Source organism: Geotrypetes seraphini, chromosome 3 (assembly GCF_902459505.1).
Source record: "Geotrypetes seraphini chromosome 3, aGeoSer1.1, whole genome shotgun sequence".
Classification (NCBI taxonomy): domain Eukaryota; kingdom Metazoa; phylum Chordata; class Amphibia; order Gymnophiona; family Dermophiidae; genus Geotrypetes; species Geotrypetes seraphini.
The window spans coordinates 269,201,602-269,215,329 of NC_047086.1; the positions used below are offsets into that span (position 1 = coordinate 269,201,602).

The window sequence follows — 13,728 nt, forward strand, 5'->3', positions numbered from 1 at the left end:
CAATACTGGAAGAGCGTCAAAAGTGGGGTGCCGCAGGGATCGGTGCTTGGACCTGTGCTCTTCAACACGGGGAGGCGAGTTTTTGCAAACTGTTTTTTATGGCGGCCAGAATGGTGTTGGTAGCCGACTGGAAGTGGCCTGCTATGCATGATTGGTGGGCAGTGGTGGATAAATTGGAACACTGGTATGCCATATATAGACTCACAGCTATTAAGCGTGGTACACTGCATAAATTTGATTGTATTTGGGTACAGTTTGAATGGGGTGGGTGTTGAGAAGGGAAAAGGGAATATTTTTGTAGTATGATATTTTTGTTCTATTTCCATTCCTGGTTGAGTTTGGATGGACACTGAGACTTGACTTTTGTTGTGGGCCTCTGTATTAGAGGGTGGAGGGGGTGGGGTACTGCTATGCTATTTTAGTGCTTGGTTTGTGGGCACTGGGATTGTGACAAATGTGACTTGTTGGGATCTTTGTTTGGGATCTTGCTGTCCTTGTTTGCATTTACTGTATGCATCTTTTACCTCTATGGTTGTAATGTGCTATGCTGTTTTCTTTAGCTCAATAAAATCATATTTTCAGTTTAAAAAAAGAGGATACATGGCTCCAACCTGTTCCACCCCCAGCCCCACTCCCATCTCTTCTTCCCTGAGAATGGACACGTCTTGAGGGCCTCCATGCATGCGTGAATATGATACGATGTTCCAGAATCAACCAAAAAATTGGCCAACAGTGATTCACTGTCTTAACAACCATGTTTTGTTAATCTAGCCCTAAGACAGCAGCAGGAATTGGTGGGGCTGCTGAGTGACAGTGTCTAGGAGCTAGATGCACAAAACACGGTCATTAAGACCATGTGAATCGCTGTTTGCAAGGAGATTCGTGATAATCCCCATCTGATAGGTCACTTTGAGAGTGACTGACATGCATAGAGCCGGTTTGGGGAAGCCCTTACAGCAGAGTGGCAGGAGAAGCCCCTCAACTGTTGGGGATTTTTTTATGGCCCAGATGTTGTGCATGTGTAGCACACACATAATATTTGCCCCTTTAAAAAAAATCCATGTACCGGCACCGGGAGACCCCCTTCGGTAGCAAAAATCAGCAGGAGGAAAGCCCACTGCTTCCTGCCAACAGATACGGGGTGGGGGTGTTCATAGGAGCATCCGGTGGCAGGAAGGAGTGGGCAACCCTCCTGCTGCCTTTTTTGAGGGGTGAAGGGGAGAGGGTAAGGGAAGGTTCAGGGGGCGCCTGGTGCTCTGGGGCCTCCTGTGGCAGGAGAAATTGGGCATCCCTCCTGCCATTTTTTGTTTGCAGGTCAGTTCCCTGGAACTTGCAGGCGATAACTAACTCTGGAATAGCCAGGATGAGACAGGGAAAGTCTTGCAGGAAAGCTTGCACTCTTGTATAGAGCCTTTAAATCCTGGCAGGAGATTTTCCCCTGAAATGCTTGCTGTTCTTTTAAAAAAGGAGCAGGGAAATCTGACTCCTGTCAGACGTAGCAGTTCTCTAGAGAACTGATTCACCTCCCCCACCTCAGCCTTGCAGAGGGGGCGTGGTTTGGAGCTCCCTAAAATGGAAGCCGGTGATGGAGTCAGACAGAGGAGGAAGAGAAACGGGTGTGAACAAAGAGAGAAGGAGAGAGGAAGTATAAGCTGGGAAGTGCCCAACAGGAGAGAGGACATTTGCTATACCAGCCAGACTGTGAGAGGCTGGAGGACTGAGACAGGTGAATACTTTGAAACTTATGGGTTATTTTTGAAACAGCAGAAAGTGTACCAGAATCTAATGTGGAACTCAGGAGAATCAACTGCTGTAAAAGTGAGTGTGTGGACGGTGCCATTAACTCTCTGAGGAGGACATTATTTTGAACTGTTTTTGTTTGGAATATTTTGCCTAGAAGAAAGTGCCTTGTGCTGGCAGAAGTTTTTTTCTGCTTAAGGACTGTAATGTTTCTGAGCTGGTGGTTTTTGTTTTTTTCAAAACTAGCTCAGGAAAAACGTTTGGTTTTTTTCCTATTTTATTTTGCTGAGGTTTTTGCACGGAGGTACATTTGAACAGAGGCAGCTAATTAGCAGCAGTGCAGGGTAATAGCTGTGCTTAGAAGCCGTTCTGAATGCTGAGCCAGCCTGCATCTAAGAAATGTTCTTTGTATGATTACAAACTATTGGTCTGCAAGATTGAGAAGCTGATATTTAATCCTTTTGCTTCACTTATAACCAGAGACAGTTATATGAGAACTCTTTGGACAAAAGCTGCCTGCATGCAAGATACTGTATTTTTTGCTCCATAAGACGCACCCTAGATTAAGAGGAGAAAAACAAGGAAAAAAACGTTCTGAACCAAATTGTGTATTAATACAGTGTTCTTCATCCTTTTTACACCTATGGACCAGCGGAAATAAAATAATTATTTCGTGGCCCGGCAAACTAATAAGACTGAAATTTTTAAAAATCCCATTGCTGCCCCGTCCCCGCGAGCTCGGTCCCGTTAACCATCTGATCCCATACGCACAAGCCTCAAATAGTTATGATTTTATATTAAACATATTTTATTAAAGTATAAAAAGAATCAATATTCTGTACAATTGTCATTTTATAAATATAAATAATACAGGGCAAGGATCAACAAAACCCCCGTCTCCCCTCCCCTTCACATATATCCTCTCTACTATCAAGAAAACTGAATAAGCCAAATTATTACAGAATGCTACACAAATATCATGCTAACAGAATACCACAGTCACACATGGCAGGAATGGTGTTAGGGGGAGTGCAACTAGGGCAATTGCCTCCTGGTCAGAGAGAGCCCTAAGCCAGCTGGAAGGTAAAGATGCACTGCCTGGACTTTGCACTCCCAGTTATGTCTAACATCAGCTCTAGCAGTGAAGTAAAGGCTGCTTTGTTTACCTCATTGGAATAACTACAAGACGGCATTGTATCTTCCAAAACAGACAATATTCGTTTATTGTTAGTATAAAAACTTACAGTATTACAGCAGCAGAGACATATCAGAAAAATATATTGTCAGTTCAGAATATGCAATGGAGAGAAGAACTTGCACCCATATGCTTAGCAGAGGGCTAGCAGATCCCCGTAGCATAAGTAAGTGAATCTCTCTGGCTTTACCTAGAATGCACGTGTTTTTTATACAGAGAAATTCTTCCCTTGTTCCAAAAAGTACATCCCCGAATTCTGGTTATGTAATTCCCTATTGGTACATAAAATAATGTATACTTAACTCCTCCCCTCAGTCCACGCCTCTCTCACCTCCACCCCCCCCCTCCCCAGTAGGGGGGGCCTTGCATAAACAGAGAACTCTTGGTGAACTTTCTTTCTCCAACGCTGAGAGCTGTAGATGCTAATTAGTGGTTTTACAATTCTGTGCATCTTCGGGATGGTGTCCTTGTATGCTGAAAGTTGGCAAAGGTGACCTTTCAACAATCCAGCTGCTTGGTTCCCATAACTTGGTTCAGAGACAGGGAGCAAATGTTTTGGTACCAAGTTCTCTCATCTCGCTACACCCACATCGTCCTGCAGGGATCCTTGCTCATTATAAAAGTTTTATGGCTTTCCAGGGTGCCTGGCATATGAAGTCATACAGCACTGATAACAGTTCAGCAGAACCTTGGAGAAATATCCTCCCAGCAGGGAATGGAGACAAAAACGTTAGCATTGCAAAGGCTGCAGGTGTTTACAGACAGCAAGGTACAGGCTGGGCCTGGCTATGGGAAAATATATAGGTCTGTAGTGTCCAGCATACACAAACCAGCATACTCATCCCCAAACCTCAACTCACAAAACATCCAAATCACCAAAGGCACCTGGCAACCCACCCTATGATCGGACCACTATAAATACAACTTCACCATCAACTGGGAACACAACAAAAATAAACCCACCCCCCTCAAAACAAGCTTTATGACCAGACAGAAAATCGAACCGAACACATTCTGGAGCGCAGTGGACCCAGCAATAGATTCCAGCAACCCTAGTGAATTCATAAAAACCTGGCGGTCTCTCAGCGAATCGACCTTGAACAAACTAGCACCACTAAAAGAAAAAAACAAAATACACAGACAATCAGATAAATGGTTTGACACCGAACTCCTACAACTAAAAAGGAAATGTAGACAACTAGAAAGGGCATGGATAAAACAGAAACAAGAAATTACTAAAACAGAATGGAAAACCCAAATCAAGCAATACAAAATCAAATTGAAGGAAAAACGCAAAGACTATTACTCCAACCTCATAGGCACCGACAAACCAGACACAAAAAAATTGTTCAACCTAGTAAGAAACCTTACCGACACTAAACCATGTCAAGCCACCCAGGAAAACCTAACACCTACAGCCTCCCAATTAGCAGACCACTTCAAAAATAAAATCATCTCAATTAGAACAACATTCAACAACTCACAAAACAACACAGACAAGACTCTAATAAAACCCATAACAGATGAAGCAATATCAGCAGACAGATTCTGGACCGACTTCCCTACAACCCAGTGGACTGAACTGGACAGGCTATACAAAAAATATTGCAAATCATCATGTGATCTGAATAACTGCCCACCATACCTACTAGCAACAGCTTCCACCAACTTCAAAGCTAGCTACACATTATGGCTGCAAACCACACTCAGGGAAGGCCAGTTCCCACCAGACCTCGGAGAAATTATAATCACGCCTATACTGAAGGATCCCAAAGGTCTAACAAATAATCCATCAAATTACAGACCAATCGCTTCTATCCCAACATACGTCAAAATAATAGAAGGACTAGTTGCACAACAAATGTCCACCTACCTTGAAGCCCACAACATCTTACATCCATCCCAATCCGGATTCAGAACCAACTACAGTACAGAAACTCTCCTGGTATCTCTACTAGACATAGCTCGAAGTCACCTCAGCCAAGGAAACAGACTGCTAATCATCCAATTTGATTTCTCAGCTGCATTCGATCTAGTGGACCACTCCATACTTCTCCAAAAACTAGACGCAATAGGAATTTCAGGTAAAGTTCATAACTGGTTCCAAGGCTTCCTTAAAACTAGAACATACAGAGTCAAATCTAAAAACATTCTATCTGAACCATGGTCCAATCCATGTGGAGTACCACAAGGCTCTCCCCTCTCCCCCACACTTTTCAACCTATTCATATCCTCCCTAGGCACCACCCTAGACGACCAAAATATTACTTCTCTCAGCTACGCAGATGACATAACCATCCTCCTTCCATTCGACATACACAACCCAATCTCCACAGAACGCCTGAAAACTACATTAGAAACAGTGGAAAAATGGATGACAGATCACAAGTTGAAGCTGAACTCCGACAAAACCAAATTCTTATTACTAGAGAAGGACAAAAAACCATCCCTAACAGAACTGGAAGTAAACTCAATCAAGTACCCTATACAGAACTCCCTCAAAATCCTAGGAATACATTTAGATAGATGCTGCACAATGCAAACACAAATCCAAAAAATCACCTAAAAAGCATTCTTCACAATGTGAAATTTAAGAAAAATCAGAAAATTCTTTAACAAAGACCAATTCAGGATCATTGTCCAATCCCTTGTGCTAAGTATTGTCGACTATTGCAACAGCCTCTACTTACCTTGCCCGACCAACACAATAAAAAAACTACAGACCATCCAGAACACAGCCCTCAGACTCATATACTCACTCAGCAAACACGACCACATAACCAATGCATACCTAGAATCTCACTGGCTACCAATAAAAGCAAGAACACAATTCAAACTCTACTGTCTCATTTTCAAAGTAACCCATGGCACGGCACCCAGTTACCTAACCGTTTTCATCACTACCACCCACCAAGAAAAAGGAGAACACAGAACCTTTTCACCTATCCACCACTCAACGGTACATGTCGTAAGAAACTCTACGACAACCTCCTGGGGACACAGGCAGCTAAAATAGACTCTGACATCTCAAAATTACTGACCAAAACAACAGACATAAAAGAGTTCCGCAAAGAAATAAAAACACTACTGTTCAAAAAATACCTCCCATCATTCTAACCAATGAGTTCCCAACCAACGACTTCGGAAACACCCATCTAAACTATCTCTTTGTCTATGACCAAGAATGTACTGTAACTCTTCTACATTACACCCGATTTAAACGATCAAGTTGACATGTATTACCTCTACAAAATGCATTATCTTCTGTTATATGTAATACCTTCTGTGATAAGTATTATCTTCTGTGAACTTGAGGTATCATAACTCCTTACTATTACTGTAATATACTCCTATCCGAAATGTAACTCTACTGGATCTACCCAGATATCTTCTAAAATGTAATCCGCCTAGAACCGCAAGGCACAGGCGGAATAGAAGTCCCTAATGTAATGTAATGTAAAATATAGGTCTGTAGGGTCCAGCATACACAAGTGAGCCAGTATGTCCAGTTGAATCACCTGTATGTCCAGGTTATCCATGTCAGGATACATATTTTAAATGTGATATATTCTAATCACAAGATAGAAATAAAATTATATTTTTCTCCCTTTTGTCATCTCTGGTTTCTGCTTTCATCGTCTTTTCACTCTCTTCCATCCAGCATCTTCCCTCTGTGTCTTCAATCCAGCATCTGCCTCTTCCATCAACTGTCTGCCCTCTACCCCTCCCCCTCCCATATGGTATCTGCGTTCTTTCTATGTCCCTCTCTCCTACACCAGATCTAGCATCTTTGTCCCTCTTTCCTTATTTTTCATCTGACCCCCCTTCCCAGCATCAATCTCTCTCTACTTTGTCATTCCTCTGTCTCTCCCCTTTCCCTCATCTGATCTCTCCATTCCATCCTGACTCCTTCCCCTCCTCTAATCTCCCTGCCAGCTGTTTCCTTCCAATGTTCTTCCTCCCCTGTCCAGCAGTACCTTTTCCCTTTCTTCCTCCCCTTATCCAACAGTAATTCTCGTCCCTTCCTCTTCTCCCCTGTCAGCAGTAACCCCTTCCCTCCCTTGTCCAGGAGTACCCCCTTCTCCCTTTCCTCATCCTCTTATCCAACAGTTACTCTCGTCCCTTCCCTTTCCATTCTCCCCTGTCAGCAGTAGCCCCTTCCCCTCCCTTGTCCAGGAGTACCCCTTCTCCCTTTCCTCCAACCCTTATCCAACAGTAATTCTCGTCCCTTCCCTTTCCCTTCTCCCCTTCAGCAATAGCCCCTTCCCTTCCCTTGTTCAGGAGTACCCCTTCTCCCTTCCCTCCTTCTCTCTCCAGCAAATGTTTCCTCTATGTAGGCTAGCGGCAGCTCTGTGTGCTTTTAACTTCGGCACACAGCTGCCCCTAAGCAGTATTTTAGCCGCGGTTTCATGAGGCAGCCTCTGGGCCTTTGGTAGGCTGGCCTGCTTCGATGATGCGATGTTGGCTGGCCTACCAAAGGCCCCGAGGCTGCCTCATGAAACCGCGCTAAAATACTGCATAGGGGCAGCTGTGTGCCGAAGTTAAAAGTACACAGAGCTGCTGCTGCTTGTCTGGGGGTGTGGAGACATACGCGGCAGGAGTCCATGGTGGAAGGCAGGAGTGCGGGCGTAGTAACGGCAACAGGAAGTTGCACGTCAGCTGACGCCGGCACCTTTGCGGACCGGCAAGATTTTTTTGCAGACCGGCACCGGTCCACGGACCGGCAGTTGAAGAACTGTGTACTAATATATACCAGGCTCTTACTCCCTGCCAGGCTCTGCACCCAACTCCACACTCCTTGCCAAGCTCTGCATCCTGCAATTATTTGCAATTCAGTTTACAATATAAAAAACATAAATTTTAAAAAGTTTATGTATATATGACATACCACGACTGCTCTCCCCTATATCTGTGGCTATGTCATAATTTAGTACATCTCAATGCAGCAAAGCTCGCAGGAATATTTTAACATGCGAATGTGTACGTGATAAGAGAAACTAAGTATATGAATGGTGAATGAAAACTTAATGAGTGAAAGAAGAGTGCATAAAGTTGATGGGAGAACACAAGAAGGTATGGGTTACATACCAAGACATGATAGACCAATTTTGGCATTTGTGGAAAAAAATCCTTGAAGTCCAAAAGCAATTTATGATCACAAGATGTGAAACCTGATAAAAAAAAACAGACGATGAATAAACTAGTTTTATAGCAGCAAAATACAGCATTGCACACCCTAACCCTAACCCTAACCAGGGCAATACAAAGTCCAGTTGAGAACAAACTAAAAACTAAATACACTGAAAATTAAGTTAAAACAAATGTTTCCCTACCTCAAGATGTGAAACCTGATAAAAACCAGACAACAGATGAATAAACCAGATTTATAGCCACAAAAAAATAAATATAGCACAGCAAGAAATGACAAACTAGGGCAATACAACAAGGCTGAATCTAAAAACAACGAAAATTAAGTTAAAACAAACGCTGCCCTACCTTGGGAAAAATGACAATGATCCATCCACTTTAAAAGTTGATATGTGTAGCTGCTGCAGACTTAGCCCAAGTCTGCTTTGGGCTCTAGCGTTGGTATGCTGCTTTGGCTGGGGACTCTATTAGCTACAGGCGCTGGCGTCTCTTCCTCCTCAGGCTCCGCCTCCTCCCCGAGCAGCGGGACAGCCGCGGTCCTGGTCCACTGCCAAGAAAGTTATGGGTAGAGGCCGGCAGTTGCGGCTGCAGGCGCTGGCGGCTCTTCATCCTCGGGCTCCGCCTCCTTCCCGAGCAGCAGGACTGCAGCGGTCCCGGTCTGCTGCCCCGGAAGTTATTGGTAGAGACCAACGGTTGTGGATGTTCCCGCACTCTCCTCTAAGCTCTTCAAAGACGGAAAGTGAGGTCAGTGGCGAGGGCTCAGCACCACCATCCCATCCACCATCTTGGCCTCCTCACTCATTCAACCAGACAGGCAGAGCTGTGGCGCATGGGGCAGGGTCCAGGGATCCAGGAGGGTGTAATTCTCTCTGTGGCTGGGTATATTCACTCTATAAGATGCACCCTTATTCCCACCCACTTTTTGGGGGAAAAAAGTGTGTCTTATGGAGCAAAAAATACGTTACCTTGTTAAGCCTAAGCCTTTGTTACCAGAGGCAAGATACCTTGATAAAGTAAGCATTACTACTAGCTATCTTAAGAACATGCCTGAAAGTATTGCTATACTGTACCTCTGTATCCAGTGTGTATACCTGGCATAGTGCTGGCCAGGAAGCTAAGATTTTTGGAGTTTACCTAATTGTAACAGCTGAGGTTGCTGTTGGCCAGATGGTAGAGGAAAAGCTGTATTTTTTTGTGAATTGCTGAAATTCTTTGCTTTTGTTACTTTTGAAACTGTTGAATTGTTATATGAGAAATAGGGCACTTTGAACCCAAACATGAAGCCTGGCCAATGGCCAAGAATAATATATCTGTTAAGAATTTGAACCTTTGGTGGAAGTTTCCTTCTTGCTTGCTGGAAAGGGAAATCCTTGCCCAATATATTGGGGTTTAAACCACAGCATAGCTGTTGCCAGGTCTGAAAGGTACCCAAAGTTAAAGGGGACACACCGGGCCAGTATTTTGTCACAACCCAGGTGGTCTGCTGCGCTCATCAGAGACCACGGGTTGTCACAATGGGTATATATGCATTTAAAACAAAAACAAAGCTTTAAATACTTACAGAAAATAAAGAAAACCAATTTGAGACTTTTGACACTGTATTTCCGCACAAAGTTGTTTCATGTCCATTTCTCCCTCTCTCCCCATGCACCATATCTCCTTCCCCACCACCTTTATGTCCATTTCTCACCACTCATCACTCCTGCAACATATTTCCTTTCCCCTCAACCCCACTCACAAATATTATGCACTTTCTTGCTTCAACGGGTCAACAGCGATTTCTACAGCTGCCTGCTGCTAACCCAGAAGCCTCTCCTCTGTCGCATCCTGCCTAGGCAGAAATTAAGTTTTGATAGAGGCGGGACACGGCAGAGGAGAGGCTTATGGGTTAGCACCAGGCAGCTGTAGGAATTCCTGTCATTAACCCGTTGAACTAAGAGAAGAGATGTAGCCACATAATGAAAGAGCCACAGGTTGCCGACCCCTGTACTAGATGAATAATAATAATCATTATTATAGCTGTGTGTTTCTTGTGTTTCCTTATTTTAGGGAGTGCTGCCGATTTTTTGGCGACAATGGCTTAACAGCGAAGGTGTTTTTCACGAAGGCTGCACCATTTGGTGTTCTGTGGACACTCACAAACTACCTTTATTTACATGCAATAAAGAAAATAAATGCTACAGATGTCTCAGCATTATTCTGCTGCAACAAAGCTTTTGTGTTTTTGCTTTCCTGGATCGTTCTCAGGGACAGGTTCATGGGAGTTAGGGTAAGTCACTTATTATTTTCCTCTCAACTAATTTTTTAACAGGTTTGAATTAGCCTAGTTTGGTCAAATTGGCCTCCTCAGTGAACAGTAGAACATTTCTGTGCATTTTACAGGGATGCCTTGTTTCTTAAAGCTGGCTCTATGGAACAATGTAAGGGAAACTGATTTAAAACAGTTTTATTTATACATCTGAGTAGCTGCTAAAAGGACCCCAGAAAATGAAATGGCAGTTTACAGCAACCTACAACCTGCATAGGAAATTCTAAAAAGAGAAAAAAAATTCTGCTCTAGATGATTCTTCAAGAGTCCCTTTTTGCATTCTTTTAAGGAAAAGTAGGTGATAGTTACAGATGAGTGTCAGAAAATACTTTGGGTCTATACAAGAGCCCTTCAGAGTAAAAGTGGGCCTTGCCCACTTTTTGCATTATTTCAGCTATGCACTGATTCATAACCTCTATGGCCTATAGATTTAGAAGGAAAATTGAGCCATATCCATACCTAACCAATTCTGCCATCTCATGCCCACTCATGAGACAGCTGTGTGAGGTCGTGGAGACCATTTTGAGAAAGCACCCGTAACAGGCAGGAGACTGAGAGGCGACATGATCGAAACATTCAAGATAATGAAGGGAATAGACTTAGTTGATAGAGACAGGTTGTTTACCCTCTCTAATGTAGCGAGAATAAGAGTGCACCCTCTAAAGTTAAAAGGGGATAAATTTCGTACAAAAGTAAGGAAGTTCTTCTTCACCCAGAGAGTGGTGGAAAACTGGAATGCTCTTTCGTAGGCTGTCATAGGATAAAACACCCCCCAGGGATTCAAGATAAAGTTAGACAAGTTCCTGCTGAACCAGAAAGTACGCAGGTAAAACTAGGCTCGGTTAGGGCACTGGTCTTTAAACCAAGGGCCACCGCGTGTGCACGATGGACCACTGGTCTAACCCAGCAACAGCGATTCTTATGTTTTATCATTTCTGACTGTAGGACCTCCAGTAAGGCTGTCCAGAAAAACCTAAAGTTGGAGAAACTTTACTAATTGAAATTTTTTCTATAAATTTGTATGTGCTTGATCACAATTTTTAAGCCCGTCCATAGGTTGCTCAAAGCCAATGAATATAAGCACCACCAAAATCCATTTTTTCCCTATGGATGTAGATTAACATGTAAATATAAGTAAATCTGACATTAGACATATGTGAAAGAATTTCTGGGTTACAATGTCATATAGAAATCAAACATGCTTTAATCACTGACTGTGTCAAACAGGATATTTCTTCAGAGCTGTTAAACATACCAGTGCCTGAATAGTTTTGTTCGGGCAAGCCGGTTTTCAAGCAGGTAAACTGAAACACATCACTGGGAGACTTGGTTGGACTTGAATCACATTTCCTGTTTCATGCTCTTGGTATTAACAATGAATGGCAAAGCCAGTGGACAGGTGGTCTGAGGATCCAAACTTCCATACTGCTCAACAGTTTGTCAGCATAGTGAAGGTGGTTAATGACAGCTGAACGAGGTGTTAAATTGATAACTGACTTTGCTACTAGCATCACCACAGACCTAGAGAAGCATGAGGCCTTGTTGCAAGGAGTTCATCAATGTGATAGGGTGTATGTTCCATCACGTGAGAGAGTACTTTCTTGAGAGAAGGCAACACAAGAGTCTACCCCTCCTCAAGAGTACCCACCGGCAATAGGTAACCAGGGTTAAACAGTGAATAGCCGAGTCCACCTAGTTCCTAATGGGGTAGTTCTAGTCATAGTGAAAGACTAGGTGGTGGTGTTAGGAACCAGCTACCCTTATTGCTCTGGAGTATTGTGTTGCCCAATAGTACAGATTGAATGACCTTGGCATTGGACTTGAATAACTAATTTGCATACGAAGTGAATTGCAGAGAAAATGGGTAATTTATAAAGAAAAGAGACTCCTAAAGCCTCCCACTGCACTTCTGATAGAGAGGGGAGTTTTAGCTTGGACCCCCTCAATCCTTAGGGGACATTTTGAGGGGGGGGGTCAAGAGGGACCTCACCCTGAACTGAAAGGGGGGTGATTAATGGACTTCCAACAGAAAGGAACATAGTTTGAGTTCTTAGACACAAGAGCTCTAGGGTGACTCTTGAGGGGAGGAATGCGTGCCTAACCCTTGGTAAACCTGAAACCTTCTCTGAGCCTCTGGGCTCCAGTTAACTAGGACACTTGGTCTATATCCTCGGTAGGTGGTGAATGGACACTTGACCTATACCCTGATAGGTGGTGAATAGACACTTGGCCTTTACCCCATAGGTGGTGAATGGACAGTCAGCCCTCAGCACTAAGTGGAAGGCCACAAAAATGATAAAAGGAATGAGATGACTTCCCTATGAGGTAAGGCTAAAACAGCAAGGGCTCTTCAGCTTGGAGAAGAGATAGCTCAGGGGTGATATGATAGAGGTCTATACAATTCTTCCTCCCTATTCGCGAGGGTTAGGGGCAGAGCCGGCCCGCGAATAGGGAAAATTCACGAATAACTTTTGGGCTGGCTCTGACCCACCCCCAGATCTTACCTGATGGTCTAGCGGTGATGCGGTGCAGGAGCGATCTTCCTACCCCATGCTCCTGCCCCATGTAGAGCCGTGCTGTGAGTTCTCGTGGTCTCATGAGACTACAACAGGGTCCAGAGAAGAGGGACTAAGATGGTTAAGGGGCTGGAGGAGCTGACGTACAGCGAAAGATTAGAGAAACAGGGCCTCTTCTCCCTCGAACAGGATCGAAACATTCAAGATAATGAAGGGGATAGACTTAGTAGATAAGGACAGGTTGTTCACCCTCTTCAAGGTAGGGGGAACGAGAGGGCACTCTCTATAGTTGAAAGGGGATAGATTCTATACAAATGTAAGGAAGTTCTTCTTCACTCAGAGAGTGGTAGAAAACTGGAACGCTCTTCCGGAGTCTATCATAGGGGAGAACACCTTCCAGGGATTCAAGACAAAGTTAGACAAGTTCCTGTTGAACAAGAACGTACGCTGGTAGGGCTAGTCTCAACAAGGGTGCTTGTCTTTCACCAGAGGGCTGCCGCGTGAGCGGACTCCTGGGCATGATGGACCACTGGTCTGACCCAGCAACGGCAATTCTTATGTTCTTAAGATTGTTCCTGCCCTGGGTCATTGCTAGACCACCAAGTAAGGTCCTTGCTCCTGGGACGGCTGCTTGTTTCCTTTGCCTCCAATCACCCCCCTCCACTTCCAATTGCCCCCTTCCTCCTCCGATCACCTCCCTCCTTGCCCCGATCTAAGTCCCGGGGCCATTTTTTTCTGATGTGGGCTGCCAACGAGCGATTCTCAGGGGGGAGGGCCTGGGGAAAAAAATCATGAATAATTGAAATCACGAATATCGAAAC

General features: G+C 44.1%; 1 protein-coding gene across 7 annotated transcripts in view; it reads left to right on the forward strand.

Annotated features, from left to right (window-relative positions):
- Nucleotides 1-13,728, forward strand: part of SLC35F3 (solute carrier family 35 member F3) — a 391,027-nt gene that overhangs the window by 74,973 nt on the left and 302,326 nt on the right. For all 7 annotated transcript variants that reach the window (XM_033938617.1, XM_033938612.1, XM_033938613.1 and 4 more), the window contains exon 3: nucleotides 10,133-10,352. In XM_033938617.1, the coding sequence (XP_033794508.1) occupies nucleotides 10,133-10,352 (220 nt within the window). The remainder of the gene's footprint in view (nucleotides 1-10,132; nucleotides 10,353-13,728) is intronic.